This window comes from Saitoella complicata (assembly GCF_001661265.1).
Source record: "Saitoella complicata NRRL Y-17804 unplaced genomic scaffold SAICOscaffold_18, whole genome shotgun sequence".
NCBI classification, from domain to species: domain Eukaryota; kingdom Fungi; phylum Ascomycota; class Saitoellomycetes; order Saitoellales; family Saitoellaceae; genus Saitoella; species Saitoella complicata.
The window spans coordinates 120,654-141,384 of record NW_017567009.1 but is presented as its reverse complement, the minus strand read 5'-3'; the positions used below and the strand labels follow the sequence as shown (position 1 = coordinate 141,384).

General features: G+C 52.2%; 11 protein-coding genes across 11 annotated transcripts; 6 read left to right on the top strand and 5 right to left on the bottom strand.

Annotated features, from left to right (window-relative positions):
• Positions 1 to 897: 897 nt before the first annotated feature.
• Positions 898 to 1,250, top strand: SAICODRAFT_31096 (uncharacterized protein). The gene has a single exon (XM_019167836.1). It carries the CDS (start codon positions 935 to 937, stop codon positions 1,103 to 1,105), a length of 171 nt encoding a protein of 56 aa, XP_019022846.1. The 5' UTR covers positions 898 to 934; the 3' UTR covers positions 1,106 to 1,250.
• Positions 1,147 to 1,502, bottom strand: SAICODRAFT_31095 (uncharacterized protein). Its single transcript, XM_019167835.1, has one exon. The coding sequence runs from the start codon at positions 1,487 to 1,489 to the stop codon at positions 1,292 to 1,294; it is 198 nt and encodes a 65-aa protein (XP_019022845.1). The 5' UTR covers positions 1,490 to 1,502; the 3' UTR covers positions 1,147 to 1,291.
• A 1,111-nt stretch (positions 1,503 to 2,613) lies between these two features.
• SAICODRAFT_20393 (uncharacterized protein) lies at positions 2,614 to 4,941 on the top strand. Its single transcript, XM_019166254.1, has 2 exons — positions 2,614 to 3,147; positions 3,202 to 4,941. The coding sequence occupies exons 1-2, from the start codon at positions 2,638 to 2,640 to the stop codon at positions 4,744 to 4,746; spliced, it is 2,055 nt and encodes a 684-aa protein (XP_019022844.1). The 5' UTR covers positions 2,614 to 2,637; the 3' UTR covers positions 4,747 to 4,941.
• A 233-nt stretch (positions 4,942 to 5,174) lies between these two features.
• SAICODRAFT_72353 (uncharacterized protein) lies at positions 5,175 to 7,162 on the top strand (the record flags this gene model as incomplete). The annotated part of the gene is made up of 5 exons (XM_019170761.1): positions 5,175 to 5,241; positions 5,265 to 5,325; positions 5,415 to 5,513; positions 5,606 to 5,910; positions 5,975 to 7,162. The coding sequence occupies 5 exons, from the start codon at positions 5,175 to 5,177 to the stop codon at positions 7,063 to 7,065; spliced, it is 1,623 nt and encodes a 540-aa protein (XP_019022843.1). The 3' UTR covers positions 7,066 to 7,162.
• Positions 7,163 to 7,205: 43 nt separating this feature from the next.
• Positions 7,206 to 10,366, bottom strand: SAICODRAFT_26481 (uncharacterized protein; the record flags this gene model as incomplete). The annotated part of the gene is made up of 3 exons (XM_019166943.1): positions 7,206 to 7,274; positions 7,332 to 7,439; positions 7,496 to 10,366. 3 exons carry the CDS (start codon positions 10,364 to 10,366, stop codon positions 7,206 to 7,208), a joined length of 3,048 nt encoding a protein of 1,015 aa, XP_019022842.1.
• Positions 10,367 to 10,455: 89 nt separating this feature from the next.
• Positions 10,456 to 13,238, top strand: SAICODRAFT_20390 (uncharacterized protein). The gene is made up of 3 exons (XM_019166253.1): positions 10,456 to 10,657; positions 10,705 to 10,842; positions 10,901 to 13,238. Exons 1-3 carry the CDS (start codon positions 10,496 to 10,498, stop codon positions 13,121 to 13,123), a joined length of 2,523 nt encoding a protein of 840 aa, XP_019022841.1. The 5' UTR covers positions 10,456 to 10,495; the 3' UTR covers positions 13,124 to 13,238.
• Positions 13,239 to 13,445: 207 nt separating this feature from the next.
• Positions 13,446 to 13,908, bottom strand: SAICODRAFT_72350 (uncharacterized protein; the record flags this gene model as incomplete). Its single annotated transcript, XM_019170760.1, has 3 exons — positions 13,787 to 13,908; positions 13,577 to 13,718; positions 13,446 to 13,521 (listed from the first exon to the last, which is right to left on the bottom strand). Exons 1-3 carry the CDS (start codon positions 13,872 to 13,874, stop codon positions 13,446 to 13,448), a joined length of 306 nt encoding a protein of 101 aa, XP_019022840.1. The 5' UTR covers positions 13,875 to 13,908.
• A 129-nt stretch (positions 13,909 to 14,037) lies between these two features.
• Positions 14,038 to 14,451, top strand: SAICODRAFT_8657 (uncharacterized protein; the record flags this gene model as incomplete). The annotated part of the gene is made up of 2 exons (XM_019171444.1): positions 14,038 to 14,102; positions 14,163 to 14,451. The coding sequence occupies 2 exons, from the start codon at positions 14,038 to 14,040 to the stop codon at positions 14,449 to 14,451; spliced, it is 354 nt and encodes a 117-aa protein (XP_019022839.1).
• Positions 14,452 to 14,767: 316 nt separating this feature from the next.
• SAICODRAFT_8656 (uncharacterized protein) lies at positions 14,768 to 16,210 on the bottom strand (the record flags this gene model as incomplete). Its single annotated transcript, XM_019171442.1, has 3 exons — positions 14,768 to 15,742; positions 15,798 to 16,136; positions 16,193 to 16,210. The coding sequence occupies 3 exons, from the start codon at positions 16,208 to 16,210 to the stop codon at positions 14,768 to 14,770; spliced, it is 1,332 nt and encodes a 443-aa protein (XP_019022838.1).
• Positions 16,211 to 16,921: 711 nt separating this feature from the next.
• SAICODRAFT_59263 (uncharacterized protein) lies at positions 16,922 to 17,656 on the top strand (the record flags this gene model as incomplete). Its single annotated transcript, XM_019169671.1, has 1 exon — positions 16,922 to 17,656. One exon carries the CDS (start codon positions 16,922 to 16,924, stop codon positions 17,654 to 17,656), a length of 735 nt encoding a protein of 244 aa, XP_019022837.1.
• A 181-nt stretch (positions 17,657 to 17,837) lies between these two features.
• SAICODRAFT_20385 (uncharacterized protein) lies at positions 17,838 to 20,641 on the bottom strand. Its single transcript, XM_019166252.1, has 3 exons — positions 20,600 to 20,641; positions 20,460 to 20,545; positions 17,838 to 20,409 (listed from the first exon to the last, which is right to left on the bottom strand). The coding sequence occupies exons 1-3, from the start codon at positions 20,634 to 20,636 to the stop codon at positions 17,935 to 17,937; spliced, it is 2,598 nt and encodes an 865-aa protein (XP_019022836.1). The 5' UTR covers positions 20,637 to 20,641; the 3' UTR covers positions 17,838 to 17,934.
• Between the last annotated feature and the right edge of the window lie 90 nt (positions 20,642 to 20,731).

Below are 20,731 nucleotides of genomic sequence, written 5' to 3'. Positions count from 1 at the left end.
TATGATGACGAAAGGTTCAAGGCCTACTATCGAATGAATCGAGAAGATTTTCATTTCGTCCTCGGTCTGATCGAGACCAACCCGGTGTTCTACAACAACAGTGCTTGTGAACAAGCATCAGTAAGGTATCAGCTGGCTTGTATCCTCTTTCGATTTGGCGCCCAAGGTTCTACTAGTTCATCATTGTCGAGAACGGCCGACTTGTTTGGAATCCGTAAGGGCACCCTAACCGTGTTCACTCGACCTGTTTGCCATGCTTATCATCGTTATACGAAGATTACGTCAAATCGCCGAACCCCAACGAGAGGGAGACTATTGCGAAAAGGGTCGCGGAATCCAGCGCAGGGTTGTTTGAGGGAGTAGTCGGTATGGTCGATGGGACCTTGTTTACCTTCGCCTGGATGTCTGGACTACCTCTGCCAGCGCAAAAAGCAGGTAGGTCACTCCATAGAACCTTATCAAGCATTATTTAATGTTAACGGCTTACCCATGGTATTCAGTACGGCCTTCCGGCAACCATTGTTTGTGATGATCAGCGTTTTATAAGACACTTTCATTGCTCTCTACCTGGTCCCCTGCATGATTCAACTGCCTACAAGGATTTACCGCTGCACCTAGACCCAGACGTATACTTCGGTCCCACCCAATACCTGCTTGCGGATTCAGCATACAGCAATACCATGTCAATTGTCACTCCCTTCAAGCAGGATCAAGGATACACGGCCCGGAAAGCTGGATTCAACCGTGAAGTTTCCCATATAAGGGTCACGGTCGAGCATACCATTGGAGTGCTGAAGGCTCGATTCGGGTCGTTACAGTGCCTTCCCATGACCGTTTCTGAAGGAACCAATGAAGGTCTGTTTCGATGGATAGCATCTTGCATTGTCCTGGCCAACATACTCAATCTCCGCGGATCCGTGGACATCGACGAATCATGGTTGGTAAACATGGACCTCGAGGGAGATCACCCAATGATATACGCGCGTATTTCGATCAAAACGGCACTCGAGCGCGCCCTCGAATGTGCCGTACCGACCTTTTCCGCAACTACCGTGAGGATATCGAGACTTTTGATACAAGGGTTGGGAATCGAGCAGACCACTGAGCGCATGGGAAACGAACACACTAAATGCAGTATTTACACTTATTTTTCAATCCTCTATCGTCAATTTACCTATTTACAGCAGTCTAAGAATTCACCGACCAGACATCGACAACCCAACCAACTCCGTACTCCTCGAAGACCGTGGGAAAACCCTTCCGACGGGAATAATTTATCGGGCATGGGGTCTTATCCACGGCGGATGGAAGGAGACTCTAAAGGCTCATAGTCCGAGGATATCTCGAGGCAATCGTCGTCATCAATTGCTTCCATGGAGTTCTGCATGGGCGAAACCTTGGTTTTCGCCGCCATTGTCGAAAGGCCCAAGGAGTTCATATACTCTGCAAGAGTGATGCCTTGTTCATGTAACTTGAGCTCTGAATACATCTGAAGCTGCTTCATCCTAAACTCATGCTCCTTCTCTTTGCGCAGAGAGATGATCTTGCCCTTGGTCTCTGATTCTGTGGCTGCCCGTGCATGCTTCACGTGAGCCGGAGCTAACCGCCTGCTGAAAAAATAATATATCTATGTTTTGTAAGGGTTGGTCAAACCTTAGCGTATTATGCCCTGGATTATAATCTAGTTCACTGTAAATTTTGCAGAGGTTTGACTACCCCCATTAGAAAGAGATTCATCAATGCGTGTGTCTGAGACGTGCGCAAACAGGCGTGCAACCGCCAGGAACGGTTGTGGCCTGGTGCGGGGTGACGCGTGCGGGGCGGGTTCCTAACCGAGGGTGAAGGGGCAGGCCTCGGCCGGTGCACACGGGAGAGCGCACTCGGGTCACGCGCCGATCCGCATAAGCCGCCAAGGTGCTTACCTGGTGCTTACCTAAGTTTTGACCAGGCGTAAGGGTGCGAGAGTTTAAGAGGGAGAACAAAGGAAGTATGTCTGGACTCTTCTATACGTCCAGTTGCGCCTCGGTCTTGAGCATGGACGGGAAACGGACCTGGCTTTCCCCCTGCTCCAAATCAAGGACGGAGCAGAAGTCAAGATACGGCACTTTATCGTCGCTTAGTTACCCCCCATTTTGTTTTTGTTTTAACGTCCGTCCGGTTCCCCTGTCTTCGGCGCCGTACGCATGGCCGTCAACGTTCTGGATCTCTTTGGGTGACTGGGAGAAGTCTGGGTCCTCGATGTTTATTCGTGCGCAAGGAAATCGAAAAGATCCGAAACATTACCGTTGCGTTGCGGCCGATGCATATGCGTTAGTCCCGGCTGAGTAGTTCTAGGGCTTCTTGAGGTGGGCGCATCCTGGGAGCGCTGCCGTCTCCCGCGGCCGGCCGTGGCTATGGCAGCCGGTTGTACATGTACTTAAGTAACTGTAGGTGCCGTGTCCCTTGAAGGCAGTGGATGTAGACGTAGGTGCGCGTGTGTGTGTACGTATTCGCGATCGTGATCGTGATCGTGTTAGGTAATCGTATTGCAACGCTGCACGCATACAGCCGGTACCCGCTTTGCAACCTGGGACGTCGTATCGGCCGAGGTATTAGATGAAGACAGGACCCTGTTCGAGGAATCATCAGCCTGCAGAAATGCCACCACGGTTGGAGGACGGATGCGAGAGCAATGTCCATATGGCTGGCGCTGCTGGATTAGATCCGCACACAACACACGACTCGACCGTGGCTATAGAAAATACAGTACCCCATGGACACAGGCTGGGTACGGGGACCGGTCAGGTATCTTCTGCTACAACTGGTTTGACCGGCACGTGTATATATTCTCTGGAGTCACCTGCTCTTTCTACTTCGAACTCGAGCAGAGCTGATGGTCACTTTGTGAACACCATGGGGGATATTGCTTACGCGACCAACGCTCCGACTAGGGATAGGAAAAGCGGGTCACAACCTTCGAGGACTTCGACTTCGGCCACGACTACAACTACAACTACGGTAATCGCTATGAACGAAACTTCGGACGCGTCGACCTCCGCGCATACAGTCCCACCTACAACGACCGATGAACAGGGCTTCGATGGTAACGATTTTGTTCATCAGGACAACCCGGACAACGCAACCCCTCGTCGCCGTAACAACACGGCAGTAAGCGCTGTCTTCTACGTCTTTCCACGAACGTGTGACTGACCGTCCTTACAGTGCTTCCGTTGCCGACGTCGCAAAATCCGCTGCTCGTTTGCCGATCCTGCCAACGCTAACAATCCCAATATTAACGAAACGAGATGCTTCAACTGTCTTACTGGGAACCATATTTGCTCCTTCGCCGATAGACCCACGGGCCAACCTCGTCGTCGTTCGAGTAACGGCAACTCTCGCCAAGACCCTCCGGGTGGCACTTCGAACAACAACTACCATGGACATCACGGAACCTCCAACAGCTCTACCGGCAATGGCTCTGGATCAGGCACGACAACCTACAACAACGGTGCTATCGGGACGGTCTGGCAGGCCGTTCCGGCCCTTCCACCCAGGGCCTCGTCCCAACAAGACCCGAACTACACCTCTCCTACGAGCCCTACCTTCTCCAATTATACGCACACGCATACAAATTCGACCTCGTGGCACCCTATCTCAGCTACACCTCACGGCAATACCTTTTGGACTCGCCCTTTGGGACGCACGACTTCTACGCCCGGGCCGCCCAACACTGGTGTGTTTGCCGGCAACACGACGACGACCCCCCGCCCGTCTTCTTATCCGGAGGCTCGTCATCAACATAGACGCCGCACATCGTCCTTTCGTGGTTTGAATAATTCGACTTCCTCCCGCCCGCGCTCGCCCCCCAAGACGAAGCCTAGCGCCGGTCCCATATCGGTCACGACAACTTCGTCCATTCCCGTCGCGCAGCCTGTCATGAGTAGTCCTACTACAACTATGTCCAGTATTCCTGGACCCGGACCAATGCCTGGTGCTTGGTGGACGCCTCCGAATCCTTCAACGATGCCGCCGGAGATGCTGGGTACGACCGACTTGGATGCCCTCACCGGTATGAGGCTCGTCAGCATCACGTCCCATTTGGCACAGACTACGGCTATGGGCAATGTTGCTCCTGGATTGTCGTCTTGGGGTGGCTTCTGTCAAGGACAGGCTCCGGCTATGGTTGAACATGGGACTACGAACCCAACTATGACTGCTGGTGGTCATTGTCAGGGGACACCACAGGATCCTTCGAGTGGGAAGGTTACTGAGAGACCTATGCTTGGCCATAGGCGTGGTTCGGGGTTCGGCTCTAGGAGGGCTACTATGCCGGCTGATGGGTATACGACCAGTGGTTCGGGGTCCAACACAGCTACATACGGACAAGGGCAAGGACAGGGTTCTGGTGCTGGTGTTGGTGTAGGCATTGCTACTTCTACTGGATGGCAGTATTATCCTCAAGGGCACCCGTATGGACCTACGCCCGCGACTGGTCAACATGTTTACAACATCCCAACCTCTACTCAGCACCCTTCCGCACCCTCGCCCTACAACCACACTATGTCAGAGTCTTCGAATTCATATTCGAGTCTTCAGACTACACCCTCAGTCGGTAACACCCAGACGCAGCCCGTCTTTGCCAGCCATATGGAGAGCCAAGATTCCGACCTTGACGGTGATTCCCGCGCCCACCTGGACGAACTGGGGCGCCCTGAAGAGCTCGACATGCTCGCCCACGGTAACGGGTGGATCATGAGATCGACTTGAGACTCAGCCAAAATTCGTTGGGGATGCGGATGATTGACGATACTATTCTATTCTATCTCATTACCAAAAGAGAAGTTGGAGCAGCCAAGGTCCACGCTGGGGCGTCGCCTGGCTGGCTTTTCGGTTTATGATATGATACATCACTATTGGGATTTTTGAACACGCCATAAGCATATTGGTTTTTGAACACTATGGAATGGTTTCGGTACTTTGGTATCGGACAGCAGACTGGATGGCAAGACGGACGGAGTTTTGGCCATGCCAAGACATATAGTTAGGCATTATCGCCTCGATAGTTGATAAACATATTTTATGATGAAAACAGCTCCAGTATACCCCACCTTTAACGAGACCCTTTGGCGGATATTCGTTGAAAAAAGCGGCAGATTCGTCAGCGTGGAAGCGGAGGAATTCAGTTTGCCCAGTCAATGATCGATAAGATTGTCGTATCAGATATATCGGGTAGCAAAACCCCCAATGATATTAACGTTCATGGTACGACTGGGGTAATCTTCCAGTTTGCCCATTACTTTGCATCAGGAAAGTGAAGGGTCTCACGCAGCCGAGCAGCAATGGTTGGTGCGTAGCTAAATCCCGCCCGCGGCGCCGCCACAGCTGTACATAGAGAACCTTTCGAATTCATATTGAGGGCTATGCTATGACCCCAGCACGAGGGAAATTATTATTTCGGAGGGTCCTTTTGATCGGTGGGCGTACCGGTATAGGTCGGTATTGAAGGGGTCCTTTAACCGGGAGTGTACCCGCAGGTGAGCGCAATTGCGTGTCACAACAAAGCCTTGAGCTTCTTCCGCAGCTTCGACACCAGAACACCACCGCTTTTGACTTACATCGTTCTCAGAACACCTGGTGAATTGACCCTCCAGCTGCGCTCAGGCCTAGGTTTAGGTTTGCGCTATCGGTTAACCTTGACTGAGCCGCGCGCACGGACGCGGACGTCAGAGCGCCGTGTGCCGCATCAGATCCGCGAGGTGCCGTACTCGAACCGTACTCCGCCTTCGCCAACACCAAACATTTTGAACCAGGACAAGCTTTGCACGAGGATGTCAAGCTCTCAATTGAAACAATCACCGGTCTGCATTGCAGATCTGGAGGATCATGCTAAGACGAAGCTCAATCAGATGACTTATGAGTACTACCATTGCGGTGAGTGGATCCGTTCCGACCGAAATGCGTTGAGGGATCCGGCGCTGACATTGTAGGACGATAGGTGCGAATGACCAGGAAACCGTGAAGGACAACCTCGAGGCTTACAGGCGGTACAAACTCCGTCCTCGGGTTCTCCGAGATGTAAGTACGGTCAATACCTCCACCACGCTCTTCGGCACAGAATACTCACTACCTCTCGGTATCGCACCGAGTGCTATGCAAAGGCTCGCCGGAGGGAATGGAGAACTAGACACAAGCCGTGCGGCAGCTCGCGCCGGTGTACCGATGTGCTTATCAACCTTTGCCACGACCTCCCTCGAGGAGGTAATCGCCGCTGGTAGGGAAGTCTCCAAGCAAGAGAACATGCCCGAAAACGATTATTGGCTTCAGCTGTACGTCTATCAAAACCGGCAAACATCCGAGAAGCTTGTGAAGCGTGCCGAAGCGGCTGGGTTCTCCGCATTGGTATTGACGGTCGACAGTCCATGGATGGGAAAGCGGTACAACGAATTGAGGAACAATTTCATGTTACCGGCACATCTCGAGCTTGGGAACTTCAAGGGTATGGGCGTCAAGACATACGGCGAACTGGAGACACTGAAGAGACAGGGGAAGGCCGTGGACCCAACCGAATTGGAGGCGGCATTGGCGGCCAAGAATGTGAACGACGCAAGTTTGTCATGGGATATGGCGATCGACTGGCTCCGCTCCATCACGAAGATGAAAATCATTGTCAAGGGATTGATCACGGAGGAGGATGCGCTGTTGGCGTTGGACCACAAGGTCGACGCCATCTGGATCTCAAACCACGGTGGCAGACAACTCGACGGCTCTGTTTCAACCCTCGACGCACTCCCCGAAATCGCCCGCGTAGCCAAAGGAAAGGTACCAATCCTCTTCGATGGCGGCGTTACCCGGGGGACGGATATCCTTAAAGCTGTTGCGTTGGGTGCGGATATGGCTTTCATTGGGAGGAGTGTGTTGTGGGGACTGGCATATGATGGGCAAGCCGGTGTTGAACTCGCGTTGGGGTTGCTTAGGTCGGAGTTTGAGTTGGGCATGGCGTTGAGTGGGTGTGCTAAGGTGGGGGATATCAAGAGGGAGTTGTTGGGGGTGGTGAGGGCTGATGGGTATGGGTTGGCAAAACTGTAGGCGACACGTATATCCGTGTGGAAACATGGACAATATATATACCTCAATATACCTAGAGATGTGTAGAAGAATACAATATTCTTATTCTAAAAGCGACATCTGCTATGCAACATGCTGAATAGAACCCACTCTTCAACATCTTACTCGAAATCGTCCAAAGTGTGAGCGGCGACGTTGAAGCCTACTTTGGCGAATGCTTGCTCGAGATCCTGTTTGTAGATGGATTAGCTTCGGTACACAGTCGGTGCAAGCAGACCTTAACAAACCTTTGCTTTCGCAGGTGATGACACAGCAACCGTGTCAGACCTCTTCACATCAAACAACTGCATCAAATAATCCATCGCAGGACCCTTCAAGTCATCCAACGTAACCGCCTGTAAAGGAAAGAGTTAGCAGCTTCCTTTTGAAACCGGATTGAGTATTCCCGTACCTGAACCTTCTTCAGCATCTCCTTGACACGATCCTTACTCTCCTCTCTCAGAACTTGATTTACAAAGCTCTGCGCACCCTTGCTTGCTGGCGTTCCCTCCCCACTCACGTAATTAAACACAACACTACTCTTGGCACTATCCAACATCGTCTGTGTCAACTCGATCTTTCCATCCTTGAACTCTTGCACGATTTCGTACGCGCGAGTCCATGCCTTGGAGGCGTCGGGAGAGCGGTAAATGGAGAAGTAGAGAAATCCAGATTCAGGCTCGATGCGAAGGTCTGCACCGTATGCGAGGCCGGAGCCGCGGATGTATTTCCACAGGATGCCTTCCATTGTGTCGAGGTAGGTGAAGAGGACTTGGAGGGCGGCGAGGTTGGGGTGAGTGAAGTGCACATCGGACTTCGTAACGTGAACGGAATAGGACGACTCGATGGACGGAAGAGCTACGACGGTTGCCGAACCCTTAGGGTTCTTGCCTTGCTCGGTGAGGTTATCGCGGCTGAGAGGAACAGGAAGAACCCCCTTCGACCCCGACGGAATCTCAAACTTGACCCAAGCAGAGCTTGGCTTTTCCAACCTCAGCACATCACCAACGACATGCACTCTCAGATTCTCCCCTCTGAACAGCAACGTCCTCAGTTCCTCGACATCCTTAAGCACCGCTTCCATCCCCTCATCCTCCTCCATCTTCTCCTCAAGCGCGTCCAAGAATTTGTCCTGCGTCAGAATATTCGCCGCACGAGCCGTAGACTTCTCAGCATCCATCTGAAGCATCTGCAATGCCGCCCAAGACACCTTCGAACCGTCGCGTTTCTGCTGAGGCATGTCGTTCTGGCTCTTCGACACTGCGATGCCAATCCTCTCCTCATCCATCTTCGCGCACGTCCACAGATCTTTCAGCCATGCGATCGCCTTCTCGTACTTTTTACTCTCGACCTTCATCCTTACGCATGCGATCTCATTCCACCCACCACCGACACCGAGCCAAGCACCATACTCGACCGTATCGGCATCGAGGGCTTGGACGACTTCTTCGAAGGAGAGTTCGGTGCCGTCGGGAAGGTAAAGTGGGTTCATGAAGAACGAGTCGAGGAAGATGGAGATGTATGGGCGGAGGCGGGCGGGGATGTTGGTGGTGGAGAAATACAGCGAGATTGTGACAAACTCGGACTTGATATGGTCGAACTGAATCCAGATCGGCAAGTCGCCTGACCCGTCAGCATTCACATGCTTCTGCACCTCATTGTCGAAACCCTTCGAGTCGGCGATGCCGGCACGAGCGGTGTCGACTTCGATGAACTTGATTCCCTCCACATTCGGAATCCTGAAGCTCTCAATAACCCCCTTCGGGATCTCAGCCTCATTCGTCTCCTTCGCCTCCTCCAATCTCTCCTCCAACTCCTTCAACCCACTCTCGCCCAACTCCTGTCTCCTCTTATCCTTCCTCTCCTTCTCCTCAGTCTCCAATTTCTTTACTAATCCCGCACTCGGCTTTCCCAGAATCGAAACATGGTGATTGTCGATTAACCACTTTTTAAGGAGGGAGATCCAGTCGGCGGAAGACCAGGTACGGACGACGTCGTAGTATTTGAGGTCGTTCATGCCGTCGGTAAGGGTCTCGCCGGAAGGAGAACCGTAGATTGAGTCAGTGATGGCAGGGGTGGAGAAAGCGTAATGAGGAGACGTTTCGCACGCATCGAGAGTCTTTAGACGGTCACGTTCGATGAACATATGAACCCTTTCTAGATCAAACCCAGTCCCCGCAAGCTCTTGTAGTAATTCGTGTAGTCGTTTCTCGACATTCTCGAGTGCTTCGGTGGGTACTGAGGAGAAGTATAGAGAAATAACGGAGGTAGTTGAGTCAGAAGTGTAGAACGAGATATCCGTCGCTAGCGGATCTTCAATCTCGACGAACTCCTTCTCGAGGATCGATACGGATTCGGTGAGATAGTTTCCCAAGATATCGAGTGCCGTGCACGTTAGGTTGTCGTTGCACGACGGTCCGAGCCAGGAGATCATAAGTTCGCCCATAGACTCGTCCTCTTCCGGAAACTCGACCGTAGCAGTCTTGGACTCGACAAGAGGCAAGGGAGCGGGCGAGTCGACCCAGGGACGTTGCCAGGTGGAGAGGTCCGGTGCGCCTTTCTCGATGATCGTCTGCTCGACAGTATTCTGCAATGTCTCCAATAATGCATTGTGGTCGACGTTACCAGTAATGATAAGTGACAAATTCTGCGGGACATAGTACGAGGCGTGGTAATCCCTGATCTCCTGAACACTCAATTGACGCAGCGCAGCCATCAACCCACCAGTCTCACTTCTATACCCATTGCCTTCCGGGAATAGGAGTCGTCGGGATGCAAGGTCCATTAAGTCTCCAGGGGTGTTTTCGCGTCCTTGCATCTCTGAGTAAACGACACCGGCGTCCTCGCCTTCGCCGTTGACGTGGTAAACCTCAGTATAGCACCCTGCATCGGTCAGAGTCGGGTAAAGCACATGATCCACGAACACTGGCAAAATCCTCAAAAACCCGTCCTGCCCTACGGTCTCGATTGTGTAGACAGTATTATCAGTATCTGTCCACGCATTTGTGCCCTGTGCGAATGCACGGTTGGCGAGGGTGTCAAGAACGCCCTTATATGGGTATTTCTCAGAGCCGAGGAAGATGAGGTGTTCGAGTGTGTGCGGACAGCCTGAATCATTGTGGATTTCGGTCGCTACAGCGAAGTAACCGTGCACAACGGGAACAGTCAAGTCGACAACGACGGCTGAGAGTCCAGTTACCTTCGAGCGGTACTTTGTGACTTTTGTGCCATAGTGAGGAGCATCTACAGCGACGACCTCTTCGAAATTCGTCGAGGATACCATTGCAATTGAGTTTGGAGGTTTGTGGCCGTCAGTGGATATTTTTAGAAGTGACGTACGGCGTGCACGTGACGAGCTCCACACCTTAAACTCAAACACCAACCCAACAACGAATTGCAAAGGAAGAGAGATATGACAGCGACCAGGGAGTTGCCGCAGGCAGTTGCGCATGCTGTCCTCAATCACTATATCCCCCCTGAAGAGTTCCTTGGTGGTGGAGAAGATGCGGAGATCACCGAAGATGCGGTGCGTGCGACGTTGGATGCTATTGATGCGAAACGGACGGAAGTGAAGGTACGGCACTCCCTAGCCTGGATAGCCGCTTGCTCATTCTATGGCAGAATCAAATCGACGCTGTCATCCAAGAGAACCCAGAAGATTTTGCTGCTCAATTGCGCGATGCCCGGGAGAGCACGCGCATACATGACGAACTAATTCGAGGCGCGGCACGGATAGAGGAGTCATACAAGGAGGGAGAGGTATGTAAAACATGATAGTCTCTCGTGTTATCACGGGCGTGCTGACCGTTGCATACAGCAACGCTATGCCGACCTCACACGATGCACACAAAACTTAAGCACGCTTCAGTCCCAGTTTTCCGCGAACAACGATATCATCGCGGCTTTGACGGCTCTAGGAGAAGCTCATGCGATCTTTCAGCAGGCTGTGGAGTCGCATGACAACCATGACTACGCCCACGCGCTAGATAACCTGTCGAAGGTGGAAGATATGTTGTCGAACTTCAGACATGGACAAGGCAGCGCCGTTGTTGGACAACTCCGCGCAAAGGCTTCTCAGCTACGATCGGATGTCATTCGCGATGTCAACTCGCTATGGACCAGAATGATCGAAATCACGGCGAGCAGGGTGACAATCCTGTCGTCGGTGGAACTTGCCGAAGGCCGAACTTTGTCCTCCTCGGAGTTGGTCAACCTCATCTCCACAATCGATAGTCCAGCACAGAAAATTGAGACCACGTGCAAGCGGGTGGAAGAACAAATTCTTAGGCCACTCTTCGCACAGCCCGGATCCTTCGCCCTATCTACTTCAACCAACACCCTCCAGCTCGAACCCTCCACCACCTCAGCATCCTCAATCGACAATCTATTGGATGCTTTAACAGCCTTCACAGCCTATGTGACCCAACACCTACCGAACGTCCTCCTTCCCCACGTCACTGTCCGGCTGACCCCCGACGTCACACGCCAGCTCCTCGCCCTACTCCCCAAGCACCTCCCACCACCTGCCCTCGCTAACATACCGGAGTTCGACAGACTGTGTGATCGCGTTCTTGCGTTCGAGGATGATTTACAATCAAAGGGATGGACGAAGGGTGGAGAATTACAGGACTTCGCAGGAAGGGAGGACAGGGGAATGGTATGGTTTGCAAGGAGGAGAGAGCAGGTACTTGATGAAGTCAGAAAGCTCATGTTGACTGGAGATAAGGGGACTGAGAAGGTAGAAGGTGTGGAGAGTCAGGAGAATGTGGAAGCTGCTATTAGGGAGAGTGAGGGTCCGGGTGGAGAGGCTGAAGAAGAGGACGATGCGTGGGGGGATGAGTGGGATGATGAGCCCGCCGCCGTGCCCGCATCAGCACTAGCAGCACTAGCACTAGCACCACCACCCCAAGCTGCGGATATAAGTGCAAATGATGACGATGGGTGGGGGTTGGACGAGGAGGTTGCTCCGCTAGAACCACCAGTTGAGGAGACAAAGGCCGATGAAGAAGAGGAAGAGGATCCATGGGGTGACGCATGGGATGACGAGCCAGCACCACGCGCCATTGCAGCTGCCGCGACTACGAAGCAACTTTCACTAAAAGCCGCAAAGAAACAAGGTCCCCTCGCAGGCGCAAGCACAAAACCAGCCGTGGGACTGCGCGAGACATACCGTATCACCACCCTCCCCAAAAAGCTTCTCTCACCCATTCAGCATCTCATCGACGAAACATCCGCTCTCTCACATCAATATGCCGAATCCCCTGTCGCTGGAGCGGTGATGTCTTACCCAACCCTCCCATCTCACATCCTCGCACTCTGGCGTGCACTCATCCCAGAGTCGGAGAAGACGAGTGCGATGTTGAGGTATAATGATTGCATGTACATCCACGAACAGCTCCATATCATATCTGAGGAGGATATCTTTCCTGGGTTCAACCTCGATGAAGACGCGGAGATGATAAAGGAGTTGGGACAGAGGTACTATAGTTTGGAACTCACCAAACAGCGTACCCACATCGAAACTACCCTCGCCAGCGTCGACGGCTTTGGATCCACTGCTGAGCCAGCAAACTACGCACAAGGCAAAACTGCGATCGATTCCGTCGTGGACTTGGTACGCAAGTTGGAAGGGGAGTGGAAGGGCGTGCTGAGACAGAGTGCGTTATGGCAGAGTTTGGGCGTCTTGGTCGATGCCGCTGTCGAGAAATTCACGGCGGAGGTACAGGATATCATCGACATCTCTGAAGAAGATTCAAAAATCCTCGTCGAGTTCGCCACCTCCCTCGCAAGCCTCGAAGACCTCTTCATCCCCTCCACATCCGACTACAATACCAGTACTGTTGCGTTTTACTGTGAGCATTGGCTCAAGTTTAGATACTTGGCCGAGTTGTTGGAAGCGAGCATGGCGGATATTATGTATCTGTTCAGAGAGGGTGCGTTGATTGATTTCGAAAGGGAGGAGCTCATTAGGCTTATCGAGGCGTTGTTTGCGGACACGGAGGTTAGGAGGAGAAATATTGGGGAGATTAGGAGGGGGTAAGGTGGGGTGTGGGGAGGTTTACGCGGACCGGAGTGAGGGGGACTAAGATGCGCATCCACCAAAACATAGCATTTTTTGTTACGACATACAACTGCAATCATAGGAGATCTCCTGGATTTTCCTGTCCTGTCCAGTTCACAACTTGGGCTGAACTCGTGTTGGATGTACCTGCTGTGCCGTAGTATACCATTCCATGATCAAAAGTCGAGACGCATGCTGAGACGCAGATTCCGTGGATTAATGGTATGAAGACTGGATGATATGTGATGCAATGCTGTTCAAATTTGTTGATATAGGGTCTCTCAATGCATGCTATAGTACACTACCCCTCGTAGTCGATAATCCTCTCACGCGCCTTGTATCCAGTGACACGGTGAGTCTTCAACATCTTGAAATACCTGCCTCAATTATTAGCATTCATTCTCATCCCGCGCATCTTTGAGTTAAACATACATCTCGGCCAACTCTCTGCAGTTCTCGTAGTGGTTCACGCCCTCTCGTCTGTAACACTCCTGCAACTTGTCTCGTACAATTCGTGCTTGCATGACACGAATCCATTGTTCGCGGATATAGTACTTGCGAGCTTCTTCGATCTCTGCCATACAATCGGAGTCAGCTCTTGATCACAATATCTGCCTCCAAACCACACAGGATGACACGCACGTGTTCTGTCGTCGAAGTCAACCTCGTCATAAGTTCTCTTGATGTGCTCCGGACGTTCCCATCCAAAGACTTCTGGAAAATAAGCCATTGTGTTGTATTCGTAGATATAAGGAGGTGGTTATTGGACGTAACTGCAGTCGCTGTGGAGAGGTGCCTGCCGTGCAAGGGCACCACCCCCTGAGCGTCGAGGTTGTGCGCACGACGAACGAGTAAAAGTTGAACGTGTAACGAAGATATCAGCAACAGGAAAAATGTTTGGAGCATCATTACGGACGGCGTTCAGAACGCCTGCTGTGAGAAGCACTGTCGCTTTTAGGTATGCCGTTTTCCCGACGTTCTGAGCCTTTTTCGCCGTGCTAATCGGTTCTGGCCAAAGAACATTCATCACTCTCTCCCGTCCAATCACCGCCCAGATCTCCTCCCCTCTATCCCGCCCTTCCGCAATCCTCTCACCTTTCGCTCGTCCTGCGATCCCTACCGTTTCATCACTCCTTTCCGCACCAGCGCCGGTCGCAGTACGAACAAACACCCGTGGTAACGAATATCAGCCATCGCAGAGGAAGAGGAAGAGGAAGCATGGGTTTTTGGCGAAGCTTGCTACGCCGGGTGGAAGAAAGGTGTTGAAGAGGAGACGGGCTAAGGGAAGGAAGTTTTTGTCGCATTAAGGGAGGATGGAGGGAAGATGGATGGGAGGATTCAATACGCTTAGGGTTACAGTCATGGAAGAGACGTCGACATGTCAGGAGACAAAACACAAGATTGGATGTCTTCCAGAGTGCAGTATGGAGCAGTGCACGAGTCATAACGGAGGATTGTGGAGTCGCAGCGCATTCGAATTTAAGGAACATATATCGCTCATCGCCCCGCGCACAACTATATCCACCGATGACAAGCCTCCTTGGATGAAAAGTCGGGAAGCGATACACTGCTTGTATTCCGTAAGAATATGCCATGTTATGTCCGTCGGATGCGCATGCAACTTTACTGAACTTTTCCACCCTTCCACCCGACCGCCCTCAACCGCTCCGCCAAAATTGGATGACTATGATGAACGCCCGAGTACATCCAATCCGCATCCATCGCACTCAAATTCTGTACCTGCAATTTGATCAATGCCTTGCTCAACTCCTCTCCATACCCCAAATTCTTTGCGTAGGCGTCGGCTTGGAACTCGTGCTTCCTACTCATCACATTCATCAACACTGAGATGACGAAATCAAAGGGTTGGAAGAGGTCGTTGAAGAGGAGGAAGGAGATGATGACGGGCGGAGAAACGATGGTGGAGAGGGGGAAGTTGAAGGAGGCGAGGAGGGAGTGGTTGTGGATGAACACCCGAAAGAGTGCGAAGATGGTAAACAGATATCCTTGCGTGATTACCAACGTCTTCGAAGTGTGGGAGAGCCCCCAATGTCCGAGTTCGTGACCCAGGACCGCGACGATTTCCTCGACGGAGGATTTCTCGATGAGTGTGTCGAAGATGACGATTTGTTTTGACCAGGGGAGGCCGTAGAAGTATGCGTTTGAGTGTGCGGAGCGTTTTGAGCCGTCGATTACGTAGAGATGCTTGAGCGGGAACTTGAGTTTGCTCGCGAGTGCTTCAACTTTGGTTTTGAGCTCGCCGTCGGAGAGGGGTGTGAGTTTGTTGAAGAGGGGTTGGATGAGGGTTGGGTATATCGCGATCATGACGAACTGGAAGATCACGAAGAAGAGCCAGAGGTAGTAGAAGAAATTATCACCGAATCTGTGGATAATCTTCAAGAACGCAGCCAAGACCGGACCACCGATAGCGGCGAAGAGGAGTTGGGATTTAAGGATATCGGTGATGAAGATCTTGGGAGTTTGTTTGTTGAAGCCGTATTTTTCTTCGAGGACGAAGGTTTGGTAGGCGGAGATAGGGAGATTGGTGAGGGTTGTGCCGAGGTTGAAGATGAAGACGAAGAGGAGGGATTGCCAGATCTGTAACCCATCAATTAGCTTTGGCTTTACACCAACAGCCTGGTCAACAAGTTACCTCCCCCTGCCACTTTGCAGGAACATAACCCGCCATCAAATTCCCAGCAACCCTCCACAACGCGGGCAACACATCAAAATACATAACACCAACATCCTGTACCGTGCTCCACCACCCACTCACAAACCCAAACTTCGCCTTCGCTCTTGAATATTTCTGACTCTTATCGAACGTCTCTTGGTCAATCACGCCTTGTAGAGGTTTGGGAATGTTAGTGGCACAAAGGGTACGGTATTGTCGGGCTTGGAGATAGGTTGTGAAGATGTGGTGGGCGAGGGAGATGGAGATGATGATTTGTTTCCAGGGTATGGAGGGGTCGTCGAAGCGAGTTGCCAAGGACTGCACAGCTAATTGTCAGCAATTGCCTAGATTCTATAATGACGTGGAAGTTGGACCTCGAGAAACTGCAGCATCCTGATGATGAATGAGGGTGCGTTGCTGGGATTTTGGAGTTTACTTTGGAATCGACGGTTGTCATCGTGCCGGGCCGCAGCCAGCTGCTGGTGCACGTGAGCCGCGCGCGGGGACGGCTCAGACCGCGGCAGTGAGAGCGAAGGTTCCGTGCAATGAACATCCGCTCAACCTGCTGTTGAGCTCGTAATTGGCTTCCTGCTATTGCCAGGTGACGACTGATTTGGTCAATCGAAATGGTCAAGCAGTCGAGTTTTGTCATACGAGCACGGAATTAGAGTTTCATGCGCCACATGAACCGCCGCTGCAGCCTGGGGTCGATCCGAGAACGGATACCGACCTGGGCAGGTAACCTCCAAAAAGAATCATCGATCTTAATCATGGATCCTTCAGCACCGTACGAGAGCGACGAGAAGCGCATCTCTCAGAACGACTCCCTATGCAACGTCGATCGTGCTACGGCGCGGGCCGAGTTGTCAAACATCCAAGCCGGCGCAGAATCACCAAACGGATCTGACGCCCGACGACCAAGCTTGAGAAAATTCCATACTGCAGCTCATGGGATGCGCTCGCGATCACCACAACTCGGTCCCCATTACGGCACGAACCGTATCTCAGACGGCATGGACCTCGAAGAAGTCCCAATGGGAATCACCCGTCAAGCCATCGACCTCGCATCCTACAAATTCCCCGACCACCGCCTCCGACGAGTCATGGCAGACGAAACAAAAGTCCCTCTAGTCATCGTTGCTTGCGGGAGTTTCTCCCCGATCACGTATTTGCATTTACGGATCTTCGAGATGGCGTTGGACAATATCCGTGAACGGACGGATTTCGAGGTTATGGGCGGGTACTATTCTCCGGTATCCGACCACTACATGAAAGCTGGACTCGCGCCCGCTTCATATCGTGTACGGATGTGTGAGCTCGCGTCGGAACGGACGTCGTCGTGGCTTATGGTCGATGCATGGGAGTCGCTACAAGATTCATATACCCGTACCGCCGTCGTCCTCGACCACTTCCACCGCGAAATAAACGAAGTCCGAGGCGGCGTCCGTACGAAATCCGGGAAGCACCGCAAGGTAAAGGTAATGCTCCTCGCTGGAGGCGACCTCATCGAAACCATGGCCGAACCAAACGTCTGGGCCGACGCAGACCTACACCACATCCTCGGCAAACACGGCGCACTCGTCGTTGAACGTACCGGAGCCGATGTATGGAAGTTCCTCTTGTCCCACGATATCCTCTACGAACATCGGAAGAATATCATCGTTATCAAGCAGCTGATCTACAACGACATCTCGTCAACGAAGGTACGACTATTTCTTCGGAGAGGGATGAGTGTGCAGTATTTGCTGCCTAACAGTGTTATTAAGTATATTGAGGAGAATGGGTTGTATCAGGATACCGAGCCTGTCAAGTTGGTAATTGCGGATAAGGGAGCCTGACGGGATACAAGGAGTTAAGGCAAGACAGAGCAAGTTTTCGCAAAGGCATGAGAGACGGCATACTACAGCACAACACGCAGTCAAAGTCGAGAACGGCTGCAGAGTGCACTTGGGCGTTGACGGAGGAAGACGTCGACACGGCAACATACAGTACAGGGGTAGAATCCTACAGAAGAAGGACCAGAGGTAGACAGAACAAATTAAGAAGACATATGATGATGCAAAGATCTATATTCTTACCACACAATGCAATTTTTGAGCGTCACACTCCAGCCCTCCTACAACCCTCTCACAATAGCCGGCACCCCAGCAAACACGCTCCTCTGCTCATCCCTCATCCTATCCAGCACCTGCTCAATATAAAACTCATCAACCCTCAACCCCAAATACGCCCGTCCCGGCAACTCCTTCACCGCCGCCACAGCCTTATCTATAGAAACAGATGCGATGATCTTTTTGTATTCGTTGATGTATGCAGTAAGTCTTTCGGCTGCGGTCTTGGCTTGCGATTTGAGCTTTGGGAAAGTGGTGAGTTTGAGGGATTTGGCGGGGGTGACGAGGGAGTATTGAAATACTGCAATTTGTTTGCAGGATTCGAGAGCGAGGTTGATTTTGTGCACCATCAACCAAGGCAGCTCTTCTCTGACTTCCTCACCAAACAGCTTCTCGGCGACGTTTGTGTTGAGCCATTCAGAGATGAGGTCGACCTTCGCCTGCGCCTCGCCCTTCTTCTCAACAATCGCGGCAGCAGCTTCACCAATCAACACAAGCAGCTGAGCGCACATAACCTCCCACCTCGTCGCCTCCCTCACAAACGCCTCACTCTCAACAGCCTCCCTCAACAGCTCCACAATAACCCCAGATCCCGTGAAATTCCCATCCTCGATCAACTGCATCACATGCTGCCCAACAACCCCAACCTTCGTCCACGCATGCCGGGGCTTGGCACCCAGTCTCCATCCTTCCTCGACCGGGGGAGCGGAGGAGGGATTGCAGTTGAGCATTACCCGATAATCCCTGTTATCCCTCAACCCATCCACCTCACGCGGTTTAAACACCACAACCTCCTCGTCATTGACGTTGAGCATCCGCGCAACACGATGTCCCTCAACATCCACCATCCCCCTCCAGAGACTCTTGTCCAGCCTTTCATGAAATTCAGAGAACTCCGCAATCTGGGAATACGCGCCTTTTTCATACGTATGACACATCATATTCGGGGTCTCGTTCGCATTTGCCGTATAAATATCCATCACACCCCGTAGAATTTTGAGAGATTCGCGGGTGGGGTAGAGCGTCGCAATTCGGGTAAGAAGGGTATGCGACAACGTATCATTCTGCACCTGCTTAACCGACAGACTTTCATAGATCGAGATTGCGCGGGGGAAGGAGGCAAGGAGGAGGGAGAGGCGGGTGAGGAGGAGTTTGAGTTGGTGGTTGTTCTTCGACTGGCTGAGTGCGTATTCGAGGAGGATGATGGATTGGAAGAGGTGTTGGTGGGTGTCTTTATTGAGGGAGGTGAGGCGGAGGAGGGCGTGCACAGCGAGGAGGACAAGGTCGTCGCCGTATTGGTTGTCCGTGGGAAGAAGGGCTGTCCCAAGAGCCAAGCTTTCGGCGTAGACTTCGACGCACTTGGCGACGTATGCCTTCAACCCATCCACATCTTCAGTCTGCGACACCTCGAGGAGGTACTCGAACTTCCGTGCGTTAGTGAACGCCGCAACCCGATTGACCTGTTCCTTTTCCGTCCCCTTCGCCATGACATCAACCTGACCATTGACGAACGTCAAGAACTCCTTCTGCGTAGCTTCGGGCAGTTGCTCCAAGTATGCCTGCAAATCCTCGTAACAACACGTCTTGTTGCAGAATCTCTTAAAGTATGTCTTCATAGCGTCCATCCTCGACCAAGTCCCATCCGATTCGAGAACCTCGGGGAGATCAAAGGCGAATTTGACGAGTGCCAAATTGGCGTTGCGGGAATATGGCGACTTGTCAGCTAAATAGAACAGCGACACCAAAGTCGAGGTAACGAGATCCGAGGGCGGCGTAGCATCGGATCCAGGCGTGTGAACGACGGCGTTGAGCCAGTCCTTGTACACTTTCCAATCATCCCTTCCATCCTTAGCTAGCTTCTCGCACAGCTCTCGTAGTCTGTCCCAATGCCCTTCACTCGCTAGCAAATCCAGTCGCATACGAAATAAATCCACATCACCCATGAATTTCTGCCCAAATTCGCCTTCCAGAACTTCCAGTGCCTTCGCTTGCTGTTTTTGCCCCAAGAGAATCTGCAAATATAAATGCATCTCCTCACTCGACTTGATGCATTTGTCGCTTGTTGTATCCAGTGCGACCTTCTCAATCGCCCGATACGCCAGAATGGCATGAAGCGCACTTTCGGCCTCCCCTTTGGTCTTCTCAGCTAACCGTGCCAAACTCGCCACATACCAGTAGAAATACTCCCTCTTCCCAAATCCTCTCGACAACCCCAAACTCGCTCTCTGCTGTCCCCTCTCATCCCCATTCGCGACCATACTGAAAAACCACGTTCTCGCGATCAGCTCATCGTTGGGCTTTTTCTTAACGGCGCCTTCGTATACGAGGGAGAGTTTGTGGGGTTGATGCAGGGCAAGGAGGATATCCCGGATTGTGTTGATGGCTTTGGGGTCTGTTGGGGAGAGAGAGATGAGAGTGTCCACCGCTGCGGAGGCTTCGGTGTATTTTCCGGACTCGAGGAGGATGAGCGCGTTAAGGGACTGTCAAGATCATCAGTTCTCGTGCTCTTACAGAGGAAAGTGACCTCGACCTGGAAGAGGTGCGAATCAGGCTTCTTCCTGAGGGCTTTCGCACATAATGACTGGGCTTGCTTGATTGCGCCGGTGTCGAGAGCGGCTGTAGGCTCGTCTTGTCAGCCATTGATATAGCATTCATCCCCAGTGAACTCACAGCTGATCAATTGAGCCTGCCTATCCTCTGTATTCATCGTCGCTGGTCCCCGAGTAAATGCTGGACCCAACGTCGGCATGTCCAACCTCGATCTGCCGGACCTTGCATCGGCTGCCCACTCCCGAAACCTGA